Source organism: Scyliorhinus torazame, chromosome 2 (assembly GCF_047496885.1).
Source record: "Scyliorhinus torazame isolate Kashiwa2021f chromosome 2, sScyTor2.1, whole genome shotgun sequence".
Classification (NCBI taxonomy): domain Eukaryota; kingdom Metazoa; phylum Chordata; class Chondrichthyes; order Carcharhiniformes; family Scyliorhinidae; genus Scyliorhinus; species Scyliorhinus torazame.
The window spans coordinates 149,402,819-149,424,829 of NC_092708.1; the positions used below are offsets into that span (position 1 = coordinate 149,402,819).

At 49.1% G+C, this 22,011-nt stretch overlaps 1 protein-coding gene across 1 annotated transcript in view; it reads left to right on the top strand.

Annotated features, from left to right (window-relative positions):
* ankar (ankyrin and armadillo repeat containing) overlaps positions 1 to 22,011 on the top strand; it is a 397,884-nt gene that overhangs the window by 330,232 nt on the left and 45,641 nt on the right. Inside the window, exon 20 of the mRNA XM_072494724.1 lies at positions 19,921 to 20,030. Coding sequence (XP_072350825.1) covers positions 19,921 to 20,030 — 110 coding nt within the window. The remainder of the gene's footprint in view (positions 1 to 19,920; positions 20,031 to 22,011) is intronic.

Sequence of the window (22,011 nt, forward strand, 5' to 3'; positions counted from 1 at the left end):
TTGGCGAATTCACTACCGTTGCAGGTAGGGCATTCCACGGCCTCACTACTGACCAGTCACATGGGCCTGCTATCACAATTACAAATTTAGGTCTGGCACTTTTACTGGATCCATAAGCAGTCTTACTTTTGTGGGAGTTCTCCCACACAGCTCTAAAGCTACTTATTTATAAAGCTCATAATTTAACTTGAGCAACAATTGCAGTGCCTATTTTCCACATTTCGATCACATTTGAATACTGAGGGAAGCAAGGGAGGAAATTGCCGGGCCTTAACTGACATCTTTGTATCCTCATTAGCTACAGCTGAGATCCCAGAGGACTGGAGAATAGCTAATGTGGTACCGCTGTTTATGAAAGGTAGCAGGATAATCCAGGGAACTATAGGCCGGTAAGCCTCACATCGGTAGCAGATAAATTATTGGAGAGAATTGTCCGGGACAGGATTTATACCCATTTGGAAACAACAATAGACAGCATGGTTTTGTGAAGGGTAGGCCGTGTCTCACTACTTGATCAAGTGTTTTGAAGAGGTGACAAAGATGATTGATGAAGGGAGTACGGTAAATGTTGTTTACGTGGACTTCAGTGAAGCCTTTGACCTCAAGATGCCTCATGGCAGACTGGTATAAAAGGTGAAGTCACACGGAATCAGAGGTGAGGTGGCAAGATGGATACAGAACTGGCTTTGGTCACAGAAGGCAGAGGGTAGCAGTAGAAGGGTATTTTTCTGAATGGAAGGTTGCGACTAGTGCTATTTCACAGGGATCGGTGCTGGGGCCTCTGTTGTTTGTAGTATACATAAACGATTTGGAGTAAAATGTAGCTGGTCTGATTAGTAAGTTCGTGAATGACACCGAGGTTGGTGGAGTGACAGATAGTGTTGAGGATTGTCAGAGGATACAGCAAGACATAGATAGCTTGGAGATTTGGGCAGAGAAATGCCAAATGGAGTTTAATCCTGACAAATATGAGGTAATGCATTTTGGTAGGTCCAACATAAAGGGGAAATATACTGTAGCTGGCAAAACTCTTAGGAATAAAGAAAGTCAGAGAGATCTGGGCGTGCAGTTCCACAGATCTTTGAACGTGGCAAGACAAGTGGACAAGATAGTCAAGAAAGAATAAGGATTGTTTACCTTCTTTGGACGGGGCATCGAGTATAAAAACTGGCAAGTCATGCTGTAGTTGTATAGAACCATGGTAATGCCGCACTTGGAATATTGCACACAATTTTGGTCGCCACATTACCAGAAGAATGTGGAGGCTTTGGAGAGGGTGCAGAGGAGGTTTACCAGGATGTGGCCTAGTCTGGAGGATGTTAGCTATGTGGAGAGGCTGAATAGACTTGACTGTTTTCATTAGAACGCCAGAGGTTGAGGGGTGACCTGATAGAGGTCTACAAGATTATGAGGGGCATGCATAGAGTGGATGGGCAGGCACTCTTTCCCAGGTGGAGGGGTCAGTCACCAGGGGGCATAGGTTTAAGGTCCGTGGGCAAAGTTTAGAAATGTGCGAGGCAGGTTTTTTTACACAGAGGGTGGTGAGTGCCTGGAATGCATTACCAGGGGAGGTTGTGGAAGCAGATACATTAATGGCGTTCAGAAGGCATCTCAGCAAATACATGGATAGGATGGGTATAGAGGGATACAGCACAAGGAAGTGATGAGGGTTTTGGCCAAGGGTAGTATCATGACTGGTATAGGCTTGGAGGGCCGAAGGGCCTGTTCCTGTGCCATTTTGTTCTTTGTTCACACAGGTACATTGAATTAATTTGCAACAAAGATCAAATAATTAGCTGCAATATGGACTCTACATCAGCACTACTTAAAAGGCCAGTCAACAAGTTCTTGGTGAGGTGTTTTTGTCTTGCTCTTTTGCTTAGGTTGAGTTTGTTGAAGGATTGTTCTGTGTTTTTGAATTTGGTTTTTGAGAGCTTTTGGCGTTTACAATCAGGGACAACAGAGAAATACTTAACCCAGATATGATGGCAGTTATTGACGTGCCTCTTGGTCTGTAATATGTCCAGGAAATGAAGCAGAAGATGCATAGAGGGAAAGTTCTGACAGAAGATAGAAGGAGGAAGGCTGTACACAAGGCGCTACCCAACAATTGTTTTTCTGGAGTCCTTCTTGTCCCCTGAACTAAGTAAGAGCAGATCCTGACACAACTCAGAATCAATAAGGACCTGGTCATGGAACTATGCCAAATCCTACAGCCCGACCTCATCGCAGGATGATGATGGTTCAGCTACTGGTCTTAGAAGGTCAACATGTTCTTGCGCCTTCATGTCCTTCCAAGCAAGAGCCGAAAACGTCAGCAACGTTTCCCAATAGGCTGTCCATTGCAATCTTTGGAAGGCCAGGAAGACTATCTACTCCAGATGAGGGCAATTCATCTTTGTTGAAGAGCTGCCCAACCTGGAATGTGAGCTACTTGGAACATCACAAGCAGGCAATCAGCATGCTGAAACAACAACTCTGGGATGGAAAGGTGGGGGAACACTGCAGTTTATGCCAGAGCAAATCTTGACGTTAGTGGTGATCTGCTGCATTTTCCACATTGAGGGTGCAGGCAATATTCTCCAGGGATCCAGATGCGGAATCCGGAGGAGGAGGGTGAATAGATGAGTCAGAGAAGAGGCAACCTGGACCCCTTTTAATCAGACCGACTGTGAGAGAGTGGTTTATCTACCATCACCATCAATCCCGCAGCTGGGGCTGGTTTGGCACAGGGCTAAATCGCTGGCTTTTAAAGCAGACCAAAGCAGGCCAGCAGCGTGGGTTCAATTCTGTACCAGCCTCCCCGAACAGGAGCCGGAATGTGGCGACTAGGGGCTTTTCACAGTAACTTCATTTGAAGCCTACTTGTGACAATAAGCGATTTTTATTTCAGCTTCTGTTGCAGCACGCCCCATAATAGAGTCCTGTTATAACCCCAATGGTGTGATGATATGCATAAGCAATCGTGTATATATTAACAGATATGACCACCAACCAGCAGGTGGCAGTACAGAACAACCACGTGACACTGTTACCTCAAGGCTGGTGTGGTGTCTTCAAACCTTCCATCATTGACTTTGATGACTCGTGTGGCGATAGTCGTCGTAGTGGATAGTCGCATTTGTAGTAGCTCTTAGATCATTTATAATAGTAATAAAATAATTAGTAGATTTTGATAGTTTTCTCATTGTTATCTGACCCATGTATTTGTTCAACAATAAACATTCAGCTAGTCACGAACTAGACGTTCTCTAGTGCATTAATTCCGACCGGCCAAGCACCACAACGTAACATGGTACCATGATTGGTTCTGAAGTTCTAAAAAGACCAAGATAACAGAGAAAATAAGAAAATTTCTACTAACCACAAAGAGCACTAACAGAATATAGCTCAACACACTACTAGTCATCAAAGTCAATGATGGAAGGTTTGAGCACACCACACCAGCTTTGAGTCACTGGTAATGTAGGTGCGAATTTGCGCACTTTAAACAGAAATTCACACTCTGTGTAGCAGTTCTCGGTCTTCAGGCACAGCCTGATGAATGGAGAATAGCGTTACTGTTCACTGTAGCAGGTCCACAGGTGATAGAAATCTTTAATACCTTCACATTTTATAGCAAAGCTGGTAAGAATAATTTTGACAAAGTCTTAAAGAAATTCAATCGACACTATACACCCGAAAAGAACGAAACTTTTGAATGGTACATTTTTCGAACGCACGCACAACAGGCAGGTGAATCGTTCAACAGCTTCCTAACAGACTTGAGGTTAAAGGCTCAGACATGTAACTTAGCAACTTTGCGAGAGCCCATGATCAGAGATCAGGGCCGGGATTCTCCCTTCTGGGGACTAAGTCCCCACGCCGGCGGGAGAACCGGCGCTAACCATTCCGGCATCAACAGCCCCCCGAAAGTGCAGAATTCTCCGCACTCTTGGGGGCTAGGTAGACATCAGAGTGGTTGGCACCGCTCCAGCCGGCGCCGAAGGGCCAGCGTGATCACCGGCGTATTTTGGCACATGCGCGGTGGGTTCTCTTCTCCGCGCCGGCCATGGTGAAGCCCTACGGGGACCAGCGCGGAAGAAAGTAATGCCCCACGGAACACGCCCGCCCGCAAATCGGTGGGCCCCAATCATGGGCCAGGTCGCCGTGGGGGCCCCCCCAGGGGTCAGATCCCCCCCCCCCCCCAAGGACCGCCCCCGCCGACTTACCTGCCAGGTCCCGCCAGTCCGTGAGTTGAGTGACTCACGCCAGCGGGACTGGCCAACAACGGACGGGCACTTGGCCCATCGGGGCCTGGAGAATCGCTGGGGGGGGGGGGGGGGGGCGCTGCCAACGGCCCCCGACTGGCATGGCGTGAATCCCGCCCCCGCCCGAAAAATGGCACCGGAGAATACGACAGCCGGCGTCGGGGCAGTGGGGCGGGATTCGCACCGCCCCCCCGGGGATTCTCCGATCCAGCGGGGGTTTGGAGAATCTCGCCCCAAATTGTGTTCTGGATGAGCAATGACAAAGTTTGTGAAAGATTGTTGAGGGAGAATGAACTCCAGCTCCACAATGCCACTAACATTTACCGTGCCAGTGAGCAAGCTGCGCAGCAGATTAGCGCCCTAAACTTAAAGAACTTTGGCGCAAAAATCAGAGATACAGCCGATGCCATCAATGTTGTAACGCACCTTGGGCAGCATGGTGGCGCAGTGGTTAGCACTGGGACTACGGCAATGAGGCCCCTGGTTCGAAGCCCGGCCCTGGGTCACTGTCCGTGTGGTGTTTGCACATTCTACCTGTGTCTGCTTGGGTTTCTCCCCCACAACCCAAAGATGTGTAGGTTAGGTGGATTGGCCACGCTAAATTGCCCCTTAATTGGAAAAAAAATTGAGTACTCTAAATATTTTTTTTAATGTTGTAACACACTCTAAGGCAAAACATGGTCCCAACTGTGGTGGCCACTTTAAATGAATACCCAATATCACCATTTTGTGCAAACAATATGGCAACAAGCATTTGCAAAGGCAATGTCCAGCATTCAGAAAGGTGTGTTTTAAATGCAAAGGAGAATCACTTTTCAAAACAATGGTTCTCAAATAAAAATCAGAAGTACAAAAATCAACAAATGTGATTGAAGAAATAAATCTGGAAGATACATTTTTTTATTGATGTTATATCGAGTGAAGATAAGCATTATAACAGGATGCAAGCTGAAAAGTCTTCAAAGCAAATCTTTTTTTTTTAATTTAGAGTACCCAATTCATTTTTTCCAATTAAGGAGCAATTTAGCGTGGCCAATCCACCTACTCTGCACATCTTTGGGTTGTGGGGTCGAAACCCACACAATAACGGGGAGAATGTGCAAACTCCCCACGGATAGTGACCCAGAGCCAGGATCGAACCTGGGACCTCAGCGCCGTGAGGCTGCAGGGCTAACCCCACTGCGCCACCGTGATGCCCTTCAAAGCAAATCTGCAGTAATATAAATGCAAATACAATTATTCGTAGAGATAACTGGGCAGTTCCTTTAATGATTAATAAAAGATTAGTCGACTTCCTGTGGCAGCCATGGTGTGAACAGTCACACATTTGGCAGTTCCTGCTCAAGGCTGTTTTTTCCCTGTTGGGAGGGTGGATGTGTGGTTGAAAAATGTGTAGGGCTTGCCAGGGGGAAGTCTGACTCCACTGGTGGGGCTGGTGGATGGATCCACGGGGGTGGGGAGCGGAGTAGTTGGCTTCATTGGCGGCCGAGGTGGGAGCAATGCGAGAGACCTAAAGCAGCTACAGGAGAAGGTAGAGGACCTGGAGAACCGCTCCCGGAGGCAGAGCTTGAGTATTGAGGGCAGCACGGTAGCATGGTGGATAGCACAATTGCTTCACAGCTCCAGGGTCCCAGGCTCGATTCCGGCTTGGGTCACTGTCTGTGCGGAGTCTGCACATCCTCCCCGTGTGTGCGTGGGTTTCCTCCGGGTGCTCCGGTTTCCTCCCACAGTCCAAAGATGTGCAGGTTAGGTGGATTGGCCATGATAAATTGCCCTTAGTGTCCAAAATTGCCCTTAGTGTTGGGTGTGGTTATTGGGTTATGGGGATAGGGTGGAGGTGTTGACCTTTCCAATTGCCGGTGCAGACTCGTTCTGCACTGTAAATTCTATGAAAAAAAAATTGTAGGGATGCCTTAAGGCATAGGGGGAGCAGATGCTTCCACATATGTGGCCAGGGTGCTGGAAAAGGTGGTAGGAGAGGGGCCTTCGGCCAGCCCCTGGAGATCGATCGAGCACACAGGGCGGTAATGAGGAAGCCGCAGGCGAACGAGCCGCCGAGGGCACTGGTGATGCGTCTTCACCGGTTCCTGGATAAATAAAAGATCCTGAGATGGGTGAGGCAGACGAGGAAATTCACCTGGGAGGGATAGTGAGCTGCGAATGTACCAGGACCTGGGCCAGGAGCTGGCGAAGAGGAGGACCGGGTTTAACTGGGTGAAGGCTGCCCTCTTTAAAAAGGGGGTGAAGTTCGAGATGTTGTACCCAGCTCGCCTCTGGGTGACTTTTAATAACAAAGAGCACTATTTTGGAACACCAGGGCAGGCGATGGGGTTTTTGAAAGACAATGGACTGGCAGGTGAAGGAGGACATTGAACTGTGGAGGAGGAATGTGGAGGCGAATGTGGTTTCTTTTTTCCTGTTCTTTGGTAATTCCTGTATTTTTTGTTCTGTTGGTGGTTGGGAAACATTCTCCAAGATGTTTTGGTGCGATGAGGGGGTGAGTGCAACTTTTGGGTTTTCTTTCTCGTCTGGCTTTTTTGTTTGTTGGTTGCGAGGTGTGCAAGAGGGGAGGAGGGGAATCAGTGGAGGGTAGGAGGTTTAGGCGCCTCGGGTGGGGGCTGCCAAGCTATCTGGGTGGGCTAGTTAACGGGAGTGCAGTGGGGGTTGAGCAGGTGGTTAGTGAAGTAGGGGAGGATGGGGTCGTTGTTTTGTTTAGGGGAAGTGGAAGGTGGGAAGGGAGCTGCTGACAAACGTGTTGTTGCTGGGGCGTTATATGGGAGGGAGTGGTGACGGTGGATATCCAGAGGTGTGCCTGGAGGGTCGTGTGGCACGGGCAAGGGGCTGACCTAAGGGGTATGGTTGATCCGACCAGACTGATCACATGGAATGTGAGGGGGCTGAATGGGTCAGTCAAAAGGTCACGTGTTTTCACACATCTGAGGGGTTTGAATGTGGATGTGGCCTTTTTGCAAGAGACACATCTGAAGATTGGGGACCAGACAAGGCTAAGGAAAGGGTGGGTTGGGCAAGTTTTCCATTTGGGGATAGATATGAAGACGAGTGGGGTGGGGTGCTGGTCAATAAGCATGTGGCGTTTGTGATAGGGAATATAGTAACGGATTTGGGGGGGGCGGTTCGTGATGGTAAGTGGGAAATTGGAGGGGATGCCAGTGGTCCTGGTTAATGTTTAGGCCCCAAACTGTGACGATGTGGAGTTTATGAGGCGAGTATTGGAGAAGATTCTGGAACTGGCCTCTCACCGGCTGATTGTGGGTGGGTCTTTAATACGGTCATTGATCCGGGGTTGGACTGGTCGATCTCGAGGTCGGGGAGGGTCTCGGCGGTGGCGAAGAAGCTAAAAGGGGTTTATGGGGCGTATGTGGGGAGTGGGCCCGTGGAGGTTTGGGAGGCCAAGGGCGAAGGAGTTCTCATATTTCTCCCATGTGCACAGGATTTACTCATGGATCGATTTTTTTGTGGGGGGTAAGTCGTTGCTGGCGGGGATGGTGGACTCGGGATACTCGCTGATCATGGTCTCAGACCATGTGCCGCATTGGGTGGACTTGTGAGTGGATCGGGGTCGGGGGCGGCAGCGCCCGCAGTGGAAGCTGGATGTAGGACTATTTGTGGAGAAGGAGGTGTGTGAACAGGTGAGGGCTGCCATTCAGGGGTATATGGAATTAAATGACATGGGTGAGGTCTCGGCCGCCACGCTGTGGGAGGCACTCAAGGCAGTGGTTAGGGGGGAGTTTATATAGATTCAGGCGCAAAGGGAGAAGAAGAAGCGTGCAGAGATGGCAAGGTTGGTGGACAAGATTATATGGGTGGACAGGAGGTACACGGATTGTTGAAGGAGAGGCAGAAGCTCCAGGTGGAGATCTGGCTGGTGTCCACAAGGAAGGCAGTGGGGTTGTTGCGGAGGGCCAGGAGTGTATGAGTACGGGGAGAAGGCTAGTAGGATGCGGGCCTACCAGTTCAGGATACAAGAGGCGGCGAGAGAGAATAATAGGGTGAAGGACGGCAAGGGTGGAGTGGTATTAGACCAGGTGGAGTTAGGAAGGTGATTCTGCAGAGGGTGGCAAGCAGGGGGATTGGGCCTCACAAATTTATTATATTACTATTGGGCGGCGAATGCTGAAAAGGTGAGGAGTTGGGTTGGAGGGGGTCGACCCAGTGGGTTAGAATGCAGGAGAGTCAGTGCAGGGGGTCGGGGCTGAGGCGTTGGCAACAGCGCCGCTCCCGATGGGCCGGGTGAATACTCTGGGAGTCCGGTTGTGGCAACGTTGAAGATTTGGAGGCAGTTGAGGCATCACTTTAAGCTGTGTGCGGGTCAAGAGAGATGCTGTTTAGGGAGAAACCATAGGTTTGAGCCAGGAAATTTGGATGTGAGGTTTCGGAGATGGGAGGAGAGGGGAGTCAGGGTATTAAACGACCTGTTCCTAGGAGGTCATTTTGCGAGGCTTGAGGAGTTGGGGAGAGATTTGGAATGGGGCAGGAGGAAGTATTTAGGTGCCTGCAACTCCGGGACTTTGCCAAGAATGAGGTTCAAAATTCCCGATAGCGCTGGCCTCCACATTATTGGAAGAGGTATTGATGACGGGGAATGGAGAATGAGGTGGTGTCAGCAATCTATGGGAGGATTTGGGGGAAGGATAAAGTGTCCTTGGAGGGGATTAAAGCCAAGTGGGAGGAAGAGTTGGGGGAGGTTATGGAAGACGGTCTGTGGTGTGAGGTGCTCCGGAGGGTGAATGCCTCAACCTCGTGCACGAGGTTGGGGCTGATACAGCTGAAGGTCATGTATAGGGCGCACATCACAAGGGCGAGGATGAACCAACTCTTTGAGGGGTTAGACGATGCATGTGAGCGCTGTGGGAGGAGGCCCGCAAACCACTTTCACATGTTTTGGTCCTGCCCGAAGCTGGAGATGTACTGGAGGGAGGTTTTTAGGGTCATTTCAGGGATAATACAGGTGAGTTTGGAACCAGGGCCCCTAGAAACCATTTCCGGGCTGCAGGCAGGTTCAGGGGCAGATGTTTTAGCCTTCACCTCGCTGATTGCCCGGAAGCGGGTCCTGCTGGGGTGGAGGTCGGCTTCTCCGCCCTAGCTGCTGGAATTTTTGACGCTCAAGATGGGGAAGTTTGAGCTGAATGGGGAGGATGGAAGGGTTCTACAATTCATGGGGTTTGTTTACCATGCACTTTCAAGAATTAGATGCCATCGAGCATTTGGGGCAGGGAGGGGGTGGGGTTATTGGTGGGGTTGAGCACATTGTTTATGGGATGACCGTTAATTTTCTTTTGGTCTATCACTTCTCGGCCTTTTGGCTAAGATGAGCATGGTACAGGTGTAATAGAACATAGAATATACAGTGCAGAAGGCAGCCATTCGGCCCATCGAGTCTGCACCGACCCACTTAAGCCCTCACTTCCACCTTATCCCCGTAACCCAATCACCCCTTTTTTTTTTGGACACTAGAATGGCCAATCCACCTAACCTGCACGTCTTTGGACTGTGGGAGGAAACCGGAGCACCCGGAGGAAACCCACGCAAACACGGGGAGAACATGCAGACTCCGCACAGACAGTGACACAGTGGGGAATCGAAGCTGGGACCCTGGCGCTGTGAAGCCACAGTGCTAGCCACTTGTGCTACCGTGCTGCTACCGTAATGTCTGGATCTGGTATGTCTCTCTTGTGGAGATCATGAATTGGATTTAATTTGAATTTGAATTGTTTTTTGGAGCAGGCAAGGAGCTGGATTAGGGGTTTGGCCCTGTCCACACTCTGAGCTCTGGCTTTGTAACACTGATAAAGTCATAATTTATTTTTTTTAAATTTTGGTGTTTTTGCTTTGTTTTAGTTGGAATTTATGGGTGATGTTTGGGTTTGTATATTGAAGGGGATGCTAGGAGGATTGGTACTGTATTTGTTATTGTGGGTTTTCTTTTGTTGTGTATTTGATGAAAATGTGGAAAATGAGGAGAATAAAAAGTTTTTTTTAAATGTTAAACTTGACACGGGAGCAAGAGTTTTGCCATTCACTTATCAATGACTGACACAAAGCATAGATATGCTCAGATCGAGAAAGAATGTTCAAGTTTGATCAATGGCTTAGACAAATTTCATGATTACGCATATATGGCTTACCAACATTCTTAGTTGAAACAGATCTCAGACCACTTGTAGCGATAATAAAGAAAAATCTAAATGAGATGTCACCAAGAACAAAACGTATGATGATGAAACTACAAAGGTCATCATGTTTACAGTTGTTTATCTTTTAAGACGGCACGGTAGCACAGTAGTTAGCACTGTTATTTCACAGCACCAGGGTCCCAGGTTCGCTTCCCGCTTGGATAACTGTCTGTGATTCTGCACGTTCTTCCCGTGTCTGCCTGGGTTTCCTCCGGGTGCTCCAGTTTCCTCCCACAAGTCCTGAAAGACGTGCTGTTAGGTGAGTTGGACATTCTGAACTCCCTCTGTGTACTCGAACAGATGCCGGAGTGTGGTGACTAGGGGATTTTCACAGTAACTTCATTGCAGTGTTAATGTAAGCCTACTTGTGACAATAAAGATTATTATTATGATGCCCTGCATCACTGGTTCTGTCTCCTGTAATAGGTGACCTTGTTCTGCAAGAGAGACAGCAGAATGGCAGTGTTTGCGTGACACTTTGCTTGGGGGATGTCATGTGCCTGTTATAGCTGAATAATGAGTTTTATAGAGGCAGCAAAAGATGATTGTGAGTCTGGCATCAGTGGGAGATGTATATGGGTGAGGTGGGGTATATGAATATTAGGAGTGCGTCCTATGTGCTGCTGGGTGAGGGTGTAGTACGTTGAGCAGTATGAGAGGCTGATGGTTTGGTGGATATGATAGATTATGTGAAAGTACATTCACTGACTTTGGCCACATATGTGAGGTAATCTCCCAGCATTGTGCTCCTCCTGTTGCCTCTGCACATCCTCGAGGCAAGACTCCAGGCATTTGCATCACTTGCCATCTGCTCCTAATGCTTCCTCAGGGTCTAACATGAGAGTTTCCTCACCTTCAGCAGAATATTGGTCAGGGTTTTCCACTCCGGTGCATGTTGGGCAGATTTGGCAGCGAGAACAGAAAATATCGCAAAGGCCTCAGTCATTTTTCATGTCGACATGAATGCAGGAGGCGAGCATCCCCTCCCCCAATCAGTGACAGGCCACATTTCCCACCGTTCAACATCAGAAACCTAATAAATGAGCATGTCATTATCGGGCCCATATCCCAAATCAAATAATGTGTCCACAGCAGCATGATGTCAGGCAGGAGAGTGGGCCATGTTAAAAGGCCATGTTCACTGAGCCATAGCCCAGTTCTGGAAATAGAATGAGGCACCCTAATCCTCAACTGATTATCAATTTTGTACTCCCCTCAACCTCGCATATCGCCCCAATCCCCCATACTCCTCTTCAGCCCCATTACTCCCTCACCTTCAGGATGCCCACAATCCAGTATCCATTTCAGGCAGAATTCATGAGCCTTATAATAACATTAGAAATGTATTTGTCACTTCCTCAAAGAATTCTATTAGGTTTGTAAGACACGACCTTCCCTGCACAAAACCATGCTGCCTATCACTGATAAGTCTATTTTCTTCCAAATGTGAATAGATCCTATCCCTCAGTATCTTTTCCAACAGTTTGCCTACCATTGACGTCAAGCTCACAGGTCTATAATTCCCTGGATTATCCCTGCGACCCTTCTTAAACAAAGGGACAACATTAGCAATTCTCCAGTCCTCCGGAACCTCACCCGTGCTCAAGGATGCTGCAAAGATATCTGTTAAGGCCCCAGCTATTTCTTCCCTCGCTTCCCTCAGTAACCTGGGATAGATCCCACATGGACCTGGGGACTTGTCCACCTTAATGCCTTTTAGAATACCCAAAACTTCCCCCTTCCTTATGCCGACTTGACCTAGAGTATTTAAACATCCATCCTTAGCCTCAACATCCGTCATGTCCCTCTCCTTGGTGAATACCGATGCAAAGTACTCATTAAGAATCTCACCCATTTCCTCTGACTCCACACATAAATTCCCTCTTTTGTCTTTGAGTGGGCCAACCCTTTCTCTAGTTACCCTCTTGCTCCTTATATACGAATAAAAGGCTTTGGGATTTTCCTTAACCCTGTTAGCCAAAGATATTTCATGACCCCTTTTAGCCCTCTTTATTGCGCGTCTGAGATTTGTCCTACTTTCCCGATATTCTTCCAAAGCTTCATCAGATTTAAGTCGCCTAGATCTTATGTATGCTTCCTTTTTCATCTTAGCTAGTCTCACAATTCCACCCGTCATCCATGGTTCCCTAATCTTGCCAATTCTATCCCTCATTTTCACAGGGACATGTCTGTCCTGCACTCTAATCAACCTTTCCTTAAAAGACTCCCACATTTCAAATGTGGTTTTACCCTTAAAGAGCTGCTCCCAATCCACACTCCCTAGCTCCTGCCGAATTTTGTTACACTTGGCCTTTCCCCAAATTAGCACTCTTTCTTTAGGACCACTCTCGTCTTTGTCCATGAGTATTCTAAAACTTACGGAACTGTGATCGTTATTCCCAAAGAAATCACCGACTGAAACTTCAACCACCTGACCGGGATCATTCCCCAATACCAGGTCCAGTATGGCCCCTTCCCGAGTTGGACTATTTACATACTGCTCTAAAAAACTCTCCTGGATGCTCCTTACAAATTCTGCTCCATCTACGCCTCCAACACTACATGAGTCCCATTCAATGCTGGGGAAGTTAAAATCTACATTTGCTCCTACATTTTTCGATAATCTGTCTACATATTTGTACCTCTACTTCACGCTCGCTTTTGGAAGGCCTGTAGTAAAGTCCCAACAATGTTACTGCACCCTTCCTATTTCTTAGCTCTACCCATATTGCCTCAGTGCTCGAATCCTCCATCGTGCCTTCTTTAATCATAGCTGTGATATCATCTCTGACCAGTAATGCAACTCCTCCACCCCTTTTACCTCCCTCGCTATCCCTCCTGAAGCATCTCTATCCTGGGATATTTAGTTGCCAGTCTTGCCCTTCCCTCAACCAAGTCTCTGTAATACCAATAACATCATATTCCCAGGTACTAATCCAAGCCCTAAGTTCATCTGCCTTACCTGCTACACTTCTCGCATTGAAACAAATGCACCTCAGACCACCTGTCCCTTTGCGTTCATCATCTCTTCCCTGTCTACTCTTCCCCTTAGTCACATTGAGTTTATTATCTAGTACCTTACTGGCTTTAGTTGCTGCCTCTTTACTGACCTCTAACTTCCTAATCTGGTTCCCATCCCCCTGCCACATTAGTTTAAAACCTCCCCAACAGTGTTAGCAAAAGCACCCCCTAGGACATTGGTTCCAGTCCTGCCCAGGTGTAGACCATCTGATTTGTAATGGTCCCACCGCCCCCAGAACCAGATCCAATGTCGCAAAATTCTGAACCCCTCCCTCCTGCGCCATCTCTCAAGTCACATATTCATTCTGACTATTCTTGAATTTCTACTCTGACTGTCTCGTGGCACTGGTAGCAATCCTGAGATTACTACCTTTGAGGTCCTATTTTTTAAACTTATCTCCTAACTCCCTAAATTCTGATTGTAGGACCTCATCCCGTTCTTTACCTATATCGTTGGTGCCTATATGCACTACGACAACTGGCTGTTCACCCTCTCCCTTCAGTATGTCCTGCAGCCGATCTGAGACATCCCTGACCCGTGCACCCGGGAGGCAACATACCATTCGGGAGTCTTGTTTTCGACCACGGAAACGCCGGTCTATTCCCCTTATGATTGAATCCCCTATGACTATAGCCCTGCCAGTCTTTTTCCCGCCCTTCTGTGCAGCAGAGCCAGCTACGGTGCCATGAGCCTGGCTACTACTGCCTTCCCCTGGTGAGTCATTTCACCCAACAGTATCCAAAACGGTATACCTGTTTTGGAGAGAGATGACCGCAGGGGACACCTGCACTGCCTTCCTGCTCTTTCTCTGCCTTTTGGCCACCCATTCCCTGTCTCCCTCACCAACCCTAATCTGCGGTGTGACCAACTCACTGAACGTGCTATCCACGACCTCCTCGGCATCGCGGATGCTCCAAAGTGAGTCCATCCGCAGCTCCAGAGCCGTCATGCGGTCTAACAGGAGTTGCAGCTGGACACACCTCCCGCACATGAAGGAGTCAGGGGCATCGGTCGCGTCCCTGAACTCCCACATTGAGCACGAGGAGCATAACATGGGTCTGGAATCTCCTGCCATTTTTACACTTTACCTTAACGGATTACAAATATAATATCAAATAATGAATAAGTGAAAGGAATAAGGATTTTACTTACCAATCACAATATTTACCAACCCAGGAAGAGTTACATTTCTCCCAGCTACTTACCTTCCCGACAGACCCCTGGCCACTGCTCCTGCCGAAAATCTGAAGGCCACTTCCCCTGCAAGGCAAGTTTCTAAAGGGTAAACGTACCTTCCCGACAGACCCCTGGCCACTGCTCCCGCCAAAAATCTAAAGCTATAACTTGCGGATAAAAGAAAAAGAAAAGAGAGAGCTTACCTGATATTCACTCACCCCCTTAGGTTAGAGGAGGTGGAAGGGTGGGAGACACTACAAGTGTAGTGTCTCGGGTTTAGCAACCGCCCAACTTAAATAGAGGTAAAAATCAAACACTTAAGCACCTACCTGATTCCCAAGCTGCGCTCCGGCTCCCTCTCTCTCTCCCGCTCCCGGAAATGAAGGCTGCTGGAACCTGGGGGGCAAGTTTAAACACGTACCTGAATCCCAAGCTGCACTCGCTGCACTCCAGCTCCCTCTCTCGATCCCGCTCCGAAAAATGAAGGCCGCTGGAACCTGGGGGAAAGTTTAAACACCTACCTGAATCCCAAGCTGCACTCGCTGCGCTCCGGCTCCCTCTCTCTCTCCCGCTGCCGGAAATGAAGGCCGCTGGAACCTGGGGGCAAGTTTAACGTACCTGAATCCCAAGCTGCACTCGCTGCGCTCCGGCTCCCTCTCTCTATCTCCCACTCTGAAAAATGAAGGCCGCTGGAACCTGGGGTCAAGTTTAAACACCTACCTGAATCCAAAGCTGCACTCACTGCGCTCCGGCTCCCTTTCTCTCTCCCGCTCCCGGAAAAGTAGAGAAATTGGCCTGTATGACCCGCATTGCTCTGGATCCTTCTCCCGTTTCAGGATCAATGAAATCGAGATCTGTGACATTGTTGGGGGGAGGACTCCCTTCTCTCTTGCTTCATTAAATGTCCTCACCAGCAGTGGGCTCAATATCTCTGAAAACTTCTTATAGAATTCCAACGGGTAACCGTCCGGACCTGGGGCCTTGCCCGACTGCATGCCCTCCAGCCCCTCAATTATTTCCTCAATTTCAATTGGGGCTCCCAGCCCTTCCACCAGATCCTCATCCACCCTCAGGAACCTCAACTGACCCAAAACCTGCCTCATCCCCTCCACCCCTGCCAGGGGTTCCGACTCATATAATTTGCTGTAAAAGTCCTTAAACACCTCATTCAACCCCACTGGGTCCAAGACCGTATTCCCACCTCTACTCTTTACTCTCCCTATCTCCCTGGCCGCCTCCCTTTTTCTGAGCTGGTGCGCGAACATTCTGCTTGCCTTTTCCCCATACTCATAAGTCCTCTTGCCTTCCTCAGCTGTTCCACCGCTTTCCCTGTAGTCAACAGCCCAAACTCTGCCTGTAACCTACGCCGCTCCCTCAGTAGCCCTGCGTCTGGGGCCTCCGAGTATCTCCTGTGCACCTGGAGTACCTCAACTAACCCATCCCTCTCAGCCCATTCCGCCTTTTCTCTGTGGGCCCGTATCGAGATTAATTCCCCTCTGACCACTGCCTTCAAAGCTTCCCAAACCGTTGCTGCAGAGACCTCCCCTGTATCATTTCTTTCCAGGTAGTTCTGGATGGACTTGCTCACCCGCCCACAGATCGCTTCGTCCGCTAACAACCCCACATCCAGCCTCCATAGCGGGTGTTGTCCTCTCTCCAAACTAACCCATAGATCCACTCATGATCCGACACTGCGATTGCCGAGTACTCTGTATCCACCACCCCCGGTGTTAGAGCCCTGCTCAGAACAAAAAAGTCAATGGGAGAGTATACCTTGTGGACATGGGGAAAAGAAAACATCTTCACCCTTGGCCGTGCAAACCTCCACGGGTCTACTCCTCCCATCTATTCCATAAACCCCTTCAATTCCTTTGCCGCAGCTGGCATCCTCCCTGTCCTGGATTTTGACCGGTCCAATTCCAGGTCAATGACTGTACTAAAATAGAACATAGAACATAGAACATAGAACAATACAACGCAGTACAGGCCCTTCGGCCCACGATATTGCACCGAAACAAAAGCCATCTAACCTACACTATGCCATTATCATCCATATGTTTATCCAATAAACTTTTAAATGCCCTCAATGTTGGCGAGTTCACTACTGTAGCAGGTAGGGCATTCCACGGCCTCACTACTCTTTGCGTAAAGAACCTACCTCTGACCTCTGTCCTATATCTATTACCCCTCAGTTTAAAGTTATGTCCCCTCGTGCCAGCCATATCCATCCGCGGGAGAAGGCTCTCACTGTCCACCCTATCCAACCCCCTGATCATTTTGTATGCCTCTATTAAGTCTCCTCTTAACCTTCTTCTCTCCAACGAAAACAACCTCAAGTCCATCAGCCTTTCCCCATAAGATTTTCCCTCCATACCAGGCAACATCCTGGTAAATCTCCTCTGAACCCGCTCCAAAGCCTCCACGTCCTTCCTATAATGCGGTGACCAGAACTGTACGCAATACTCCAAATGCGGCCGTACCAGAGTTCTGTACAGCTGCAACATGACCTCCCGACTCCGGAACTCAATCCCTCTACCAATAAAGGCCAACACTCCATAGGCCTTCTTCACAACCCTATCAACCTGGGTGGCAACTTTCAGGGATCTATGTACATGGACACCTAGATCCCTCTGCTCATCCACACTTTCAAGAACTTTACCATTAGCCAAATATTCCGCATTCCTGTTATTCCTTCCAAAGTGAATCACCTCACACTTCTCTACATTAAACTCCATTTGCCACCTCTCAGCCCAGCTCTGCAGCTTATCTATATCCCTCTGTAACCTGCTACATCCTTCCACACTATCGACAACACCACCGACTTTAGTATCGTCTGCAAATTTACTCACCCACCCTTCTGCGCCTTCCTCTAGGTCATTGATAAAAATGACAAACAGCAACGGCCCCAGAACAGATCCTTGTGGTACTACACTTGTGACTGTACTCCATTCTGAACATTTCCCATCAACCACCACCCTCTGTCTTCTTTCAGCTAGCCAATTTCTGATCCACATCTCTAAATCACCCTCAATCCCCAGCCTCCGTATTTTTTGCAATAGCCTACCGTGGGGAACCTTATCAAACGCTTTGCTGAAATCCATATACACCACATCAACTGCTCTACCCTCGTCTACCTGTTCAGTCACCTTCTCAAAGAACTCAATAAGGTTTGTGAGGCATGACCTACCCTTCAGAAAGCCATGCTGACTATCCCTGATCATATTATTCCTATCTAGATGATTATAAATCTTGTCTCTTATAATCCCCTCCAAGACTTTACCCACTACAAACGTGAGGCTCACCGGTCTATAGTTGCCGGGGTTGTCTCTGCTCCCCTTTTTGAACAAAGGGACCACATTTGCTGTCCTCCAGTCCTCTGGCACTATTCCTGTAGCCAATGATGACATAAAAATCAAAGCCAAAGGTCCAGCAATCTCTTCCCTGGCCTCCCAGAGAATCCTAGGATAAATCCCATCAGGTCCCGGGGACTTATCTATTTTCAGCCTGTCCAGAATTGCCAACACCTCTTCCCTACGTACCTCAATGCCATCTATTCTATTAGCCTGGGTCTCAGCATTCTCCTCCACAACATTATCTTTTTCCTGAGTGAATACTGAAATCTCCACCCATTGTCAAGTTATGTGACTCTAAGTCTGGGATATTACCTAACACCTACCTCATAAATTCCACATCGTTCCAATTCGGAGCATATATGTTCACGAGTACCACCCGCACCCCCTCCAGCTTCCCACTCATCATTATGTACCTACCCCCCATGTCTGACATGATTCCCCCTGCTTCGAATGCCACTCGTTTATTGATCAAGGTCGCTACCCCTCTGGTCTTTGAGTCCAGCCCTGAGTGGAATACTTGGCCAACCCACCCCTTTCTCAATCTAGTCTGGTCTATAACCTTTAGGTGTGTCTCTTGTAACATTGCCACGTTCGCCTTCAGCCCCCGCCAATGCGCAAACACTCGAGCCCTCTTGACCAGCCCATTCAACCCTCTAACGTTCCATGCAATCAACCTGGTCGGGGGCTTCCCGCCCCCCCCCCTACCTCCCCCACCCTGCCGACTAGCCATCACCCTTTTTAGGCCAGCCTCCAGCTCACGCCCTCAGGCATTCGCTGTCCCCGACCTCCCATTTGTCCCCTAATAACAGTTCCTCCCCTGTCAGCAAAACAGCCCCCCCCCCCCCCCCCCCCCCGCTCCCTCCCGCCTGGTAACAGCACTGGAAACTCAACCCCCCATCTCAAGCTCCTGCTTAACACCTGCTCGCCCCACTGTGTGAGTCATCTGACTAAGCTGACTTGATAGCTCCCACACATGGCACCAAACAGTCTGTCTCCCCATTGCTCTCTCCCCTCTCCCCCCACTTGGACAAACATATTCAAAGCATCACATTCCCCAGTAAACAAACATCAGAAAAAACAGCCACAGAAAAAACAACCCCAGAAACCCCCCCCCCCCCCACCAACCAGCTCCCAGTAAGACAAAGTTAACTTCAGCCATCAAAACAACCTCTTATTGCACATAACACTACTTATTCAAACCAGCACAAAAGTGATTTTCAACAAATCGCCACAACAGTACTCTCCAAGGATTCAGTGTCTTTTGGTTCACCTCCAGTCTTTTTTCCTTGATGAAAGTCCATACACCGGTTATGTATTCCTCGTGCTCGGACACCTTTTTCTCCACCTCCTGGATCGCACGTCCATGGGTTTCTTGATTCTGCACCACCTGATCAATCGAAGCCTCTATCGGCTCCAGCGTGTCCTTCTTAAGCTTGGCGAAGCAATCTTCAAAAAACTTCACCAGCTGCTCCGTCGATCACTGTGCCGTCTCTCCGTGGCCCTGCTTCTCTGCCATGCTTTCCCACATTGCCAGCTCTGCTCGCGTCTTCCTTGTCGGACTTTGTCTTCTCACACAGCCACTTCCGGTCCAATTCTCCATACACTGGAGGGGAATTTCTCCTCCCTGTCTATCTCACCAATTTATCCCATAACACCTGGGAATAAAGTAGGGGGAAAGGTCCAAAGGTCCATCACAGGCGGGAGCTATCAAATGTGCGACCTGCTCTTCCATGCCCACACCGGAAGTCGCGTACAGCTTATTCTTAATCATCTCAAGTTAATGTATTTGTCCTTCAAGACCTCATTATTTAATATCACTTGATTCTCAAATTTTAGTTCATACAGAGTCTGTTCAGTTGCCATAATGAAATTATACTGTAGATTAGTAATGTTTGAATCAACTAGTACAATTGTTTTCCTTTTAGGCCAGATGCTGTCCTCTCTTACTCAGACCAGAGCAGGAATTTCCGATGCTATTATTACAATGGGAGCTGTGGAACACCTTTGTCCACAGTTATATTCTGAGAGGGAACAGGTAAAGGAAGCATCAACAGAAGTAAAATCTTTGTGAATATGTCATTGCATGTTACAAAGAGTAATGTGTTACTCTTATGCAGTTACATTCTCACATGTGATGCATATTAAAATAGGTCAGTGATGTTCAAACCCAGGTGCTAAGAAGACCCTGGACTTTTAGTGCAGATAATTATTACATAACATCTCCATGTCAGGTTCTACAATATTCTAGATATTTTATTAACCCATATTTTGAGGGCCACAAAAAATCCAGCACAAGCTTTTGGAGTCAAACAGAAAGTAACTTTATTTACACTAATATGTACATCGTGCCTGTCATTTACTGCTGGTTCCTTCTCTAGCCAGTGCCACACTGGCCAGCTCTATTTATACAGCTGCACTGCTAATGATTGTTCAGCCCCTCATTGGGGGAGTTCATATTCTCCAAGGCCTAAAATACAACATGAGTAACCAATTGTCCCCAGCCAATAGGATCTGGGCAGGTTAGAACACAATAACAATTAAATTGGATCTCTATGGAAAATAGTCTTGATGGCAATAAATTAACAAGGACAAAAGGGTTGCTGGGACAAAGCCAAATGGAGTGCTAATGGGAAACAGAGCTGAATTTTATACAAGGCCCCCTTGTATGAGAGTCAGGAATGAGCCTGCCTCCACTTAACTTGCTCATTCCACACCCATTTTCCCAAGAGGAAGTCCTGCCTCCATGAGCTGCCAGTCAGAGGGTAGGCAACAGCAGTGCGCCAGAAACCATGACCAGTGTTGGGGCAGCTGCAAGGCCAAGAGGGAGGTGTACAGGATTGGAGCCGAGACTTGGGTTTTGACAGGGCCAGGTTAGCAGGACCTAATGATGGGGTGAGAGGGGTGGGGGTATGGATGGAAAGGGCAAGGGGAAGGGATATAGGTGGGGGGTGTACACTTTTCGGGGAAGCCTTTGATGGGAACATGGGCCGAAATTCTCCCCCAACGGCGCGATGTCCGCTGACTGGCGCCAAAAACGGCGCCAATCAGACGGGCATCGCGCCGGCCCAAAGGTGCGGAATGCTCCGCATCTTTGGGGGCCGAGCCCCAACATTGAGGGGCTAGGACGGCGCCGGAGGGATTTCCGCCCCACCAGCTGGCGGAAATGGCGTTTGTTGCCCCGCCAGCTGGCGGAAATGGCGTTTGGTGCCCCGCCAGCTGGGGCGGAAATGCGGCGCATGCGCGGGAGCGTCAGTGGCCGCCGACAGTTTCCCACGCATGCGCGGGAGCGTCAGCGGCCGCTGACAGTTTCCCACGCATGCGCAGTGGGGAGAGTCTCTTCCGCCTCCACCATGGTGGAGGCCGTGGCGGAGGCGGAAGGGAAAGAGTGCCCCCACGGCACAGGCCCGCCCACGGATCGGTGGGCCCCGATCGCGGGCCAGGCCACCTTGGGGGCACCCCCCGGGGTCAGATCGCCCCGCGCCCCCCCCAGGACACCGGAGCCCGCCCACGCTGCCTGGTCCCGCCGGTAAATACCAGCTTTGATTTACACCGGCGGGACAGGCAATTTCTGGGCGGGACTTCGGCCCATCCCGGCCGGAGAATTGAGCAGGGGGTCCCGCCAACCGGCGCGGCCCGATTCCCGCCCCCGCCCAATCTCCGGTACCGCAGACTTCAGCGGGAGCGGGGGCGGGATTCACGGCAGCCAATGGCCATTCTCCAACCCGGCGGGGGGTCGGAGAATGACGCCCATGATTCCCATCAAGGAAGCAACCTCTATGCCTGGAACCAAGGCTCGTCAACGTTTACTGAATGGCCTGGTGACCAGGCATAACTCATTCCCACTGTGGATAAAATCCAAGCAGCATTAGGATAAGGCCCTTAAGTGGCCATTAATTTGCACTTGAGGTCTCCGTAGACACACAGGCAAACTGTTATTTTTAAAATAAATTTAGAGTACATAATTCTTCTTTTTTCCAATTAAGGGGCAATTTTGTGTGGCCAATCCACCTACCTTG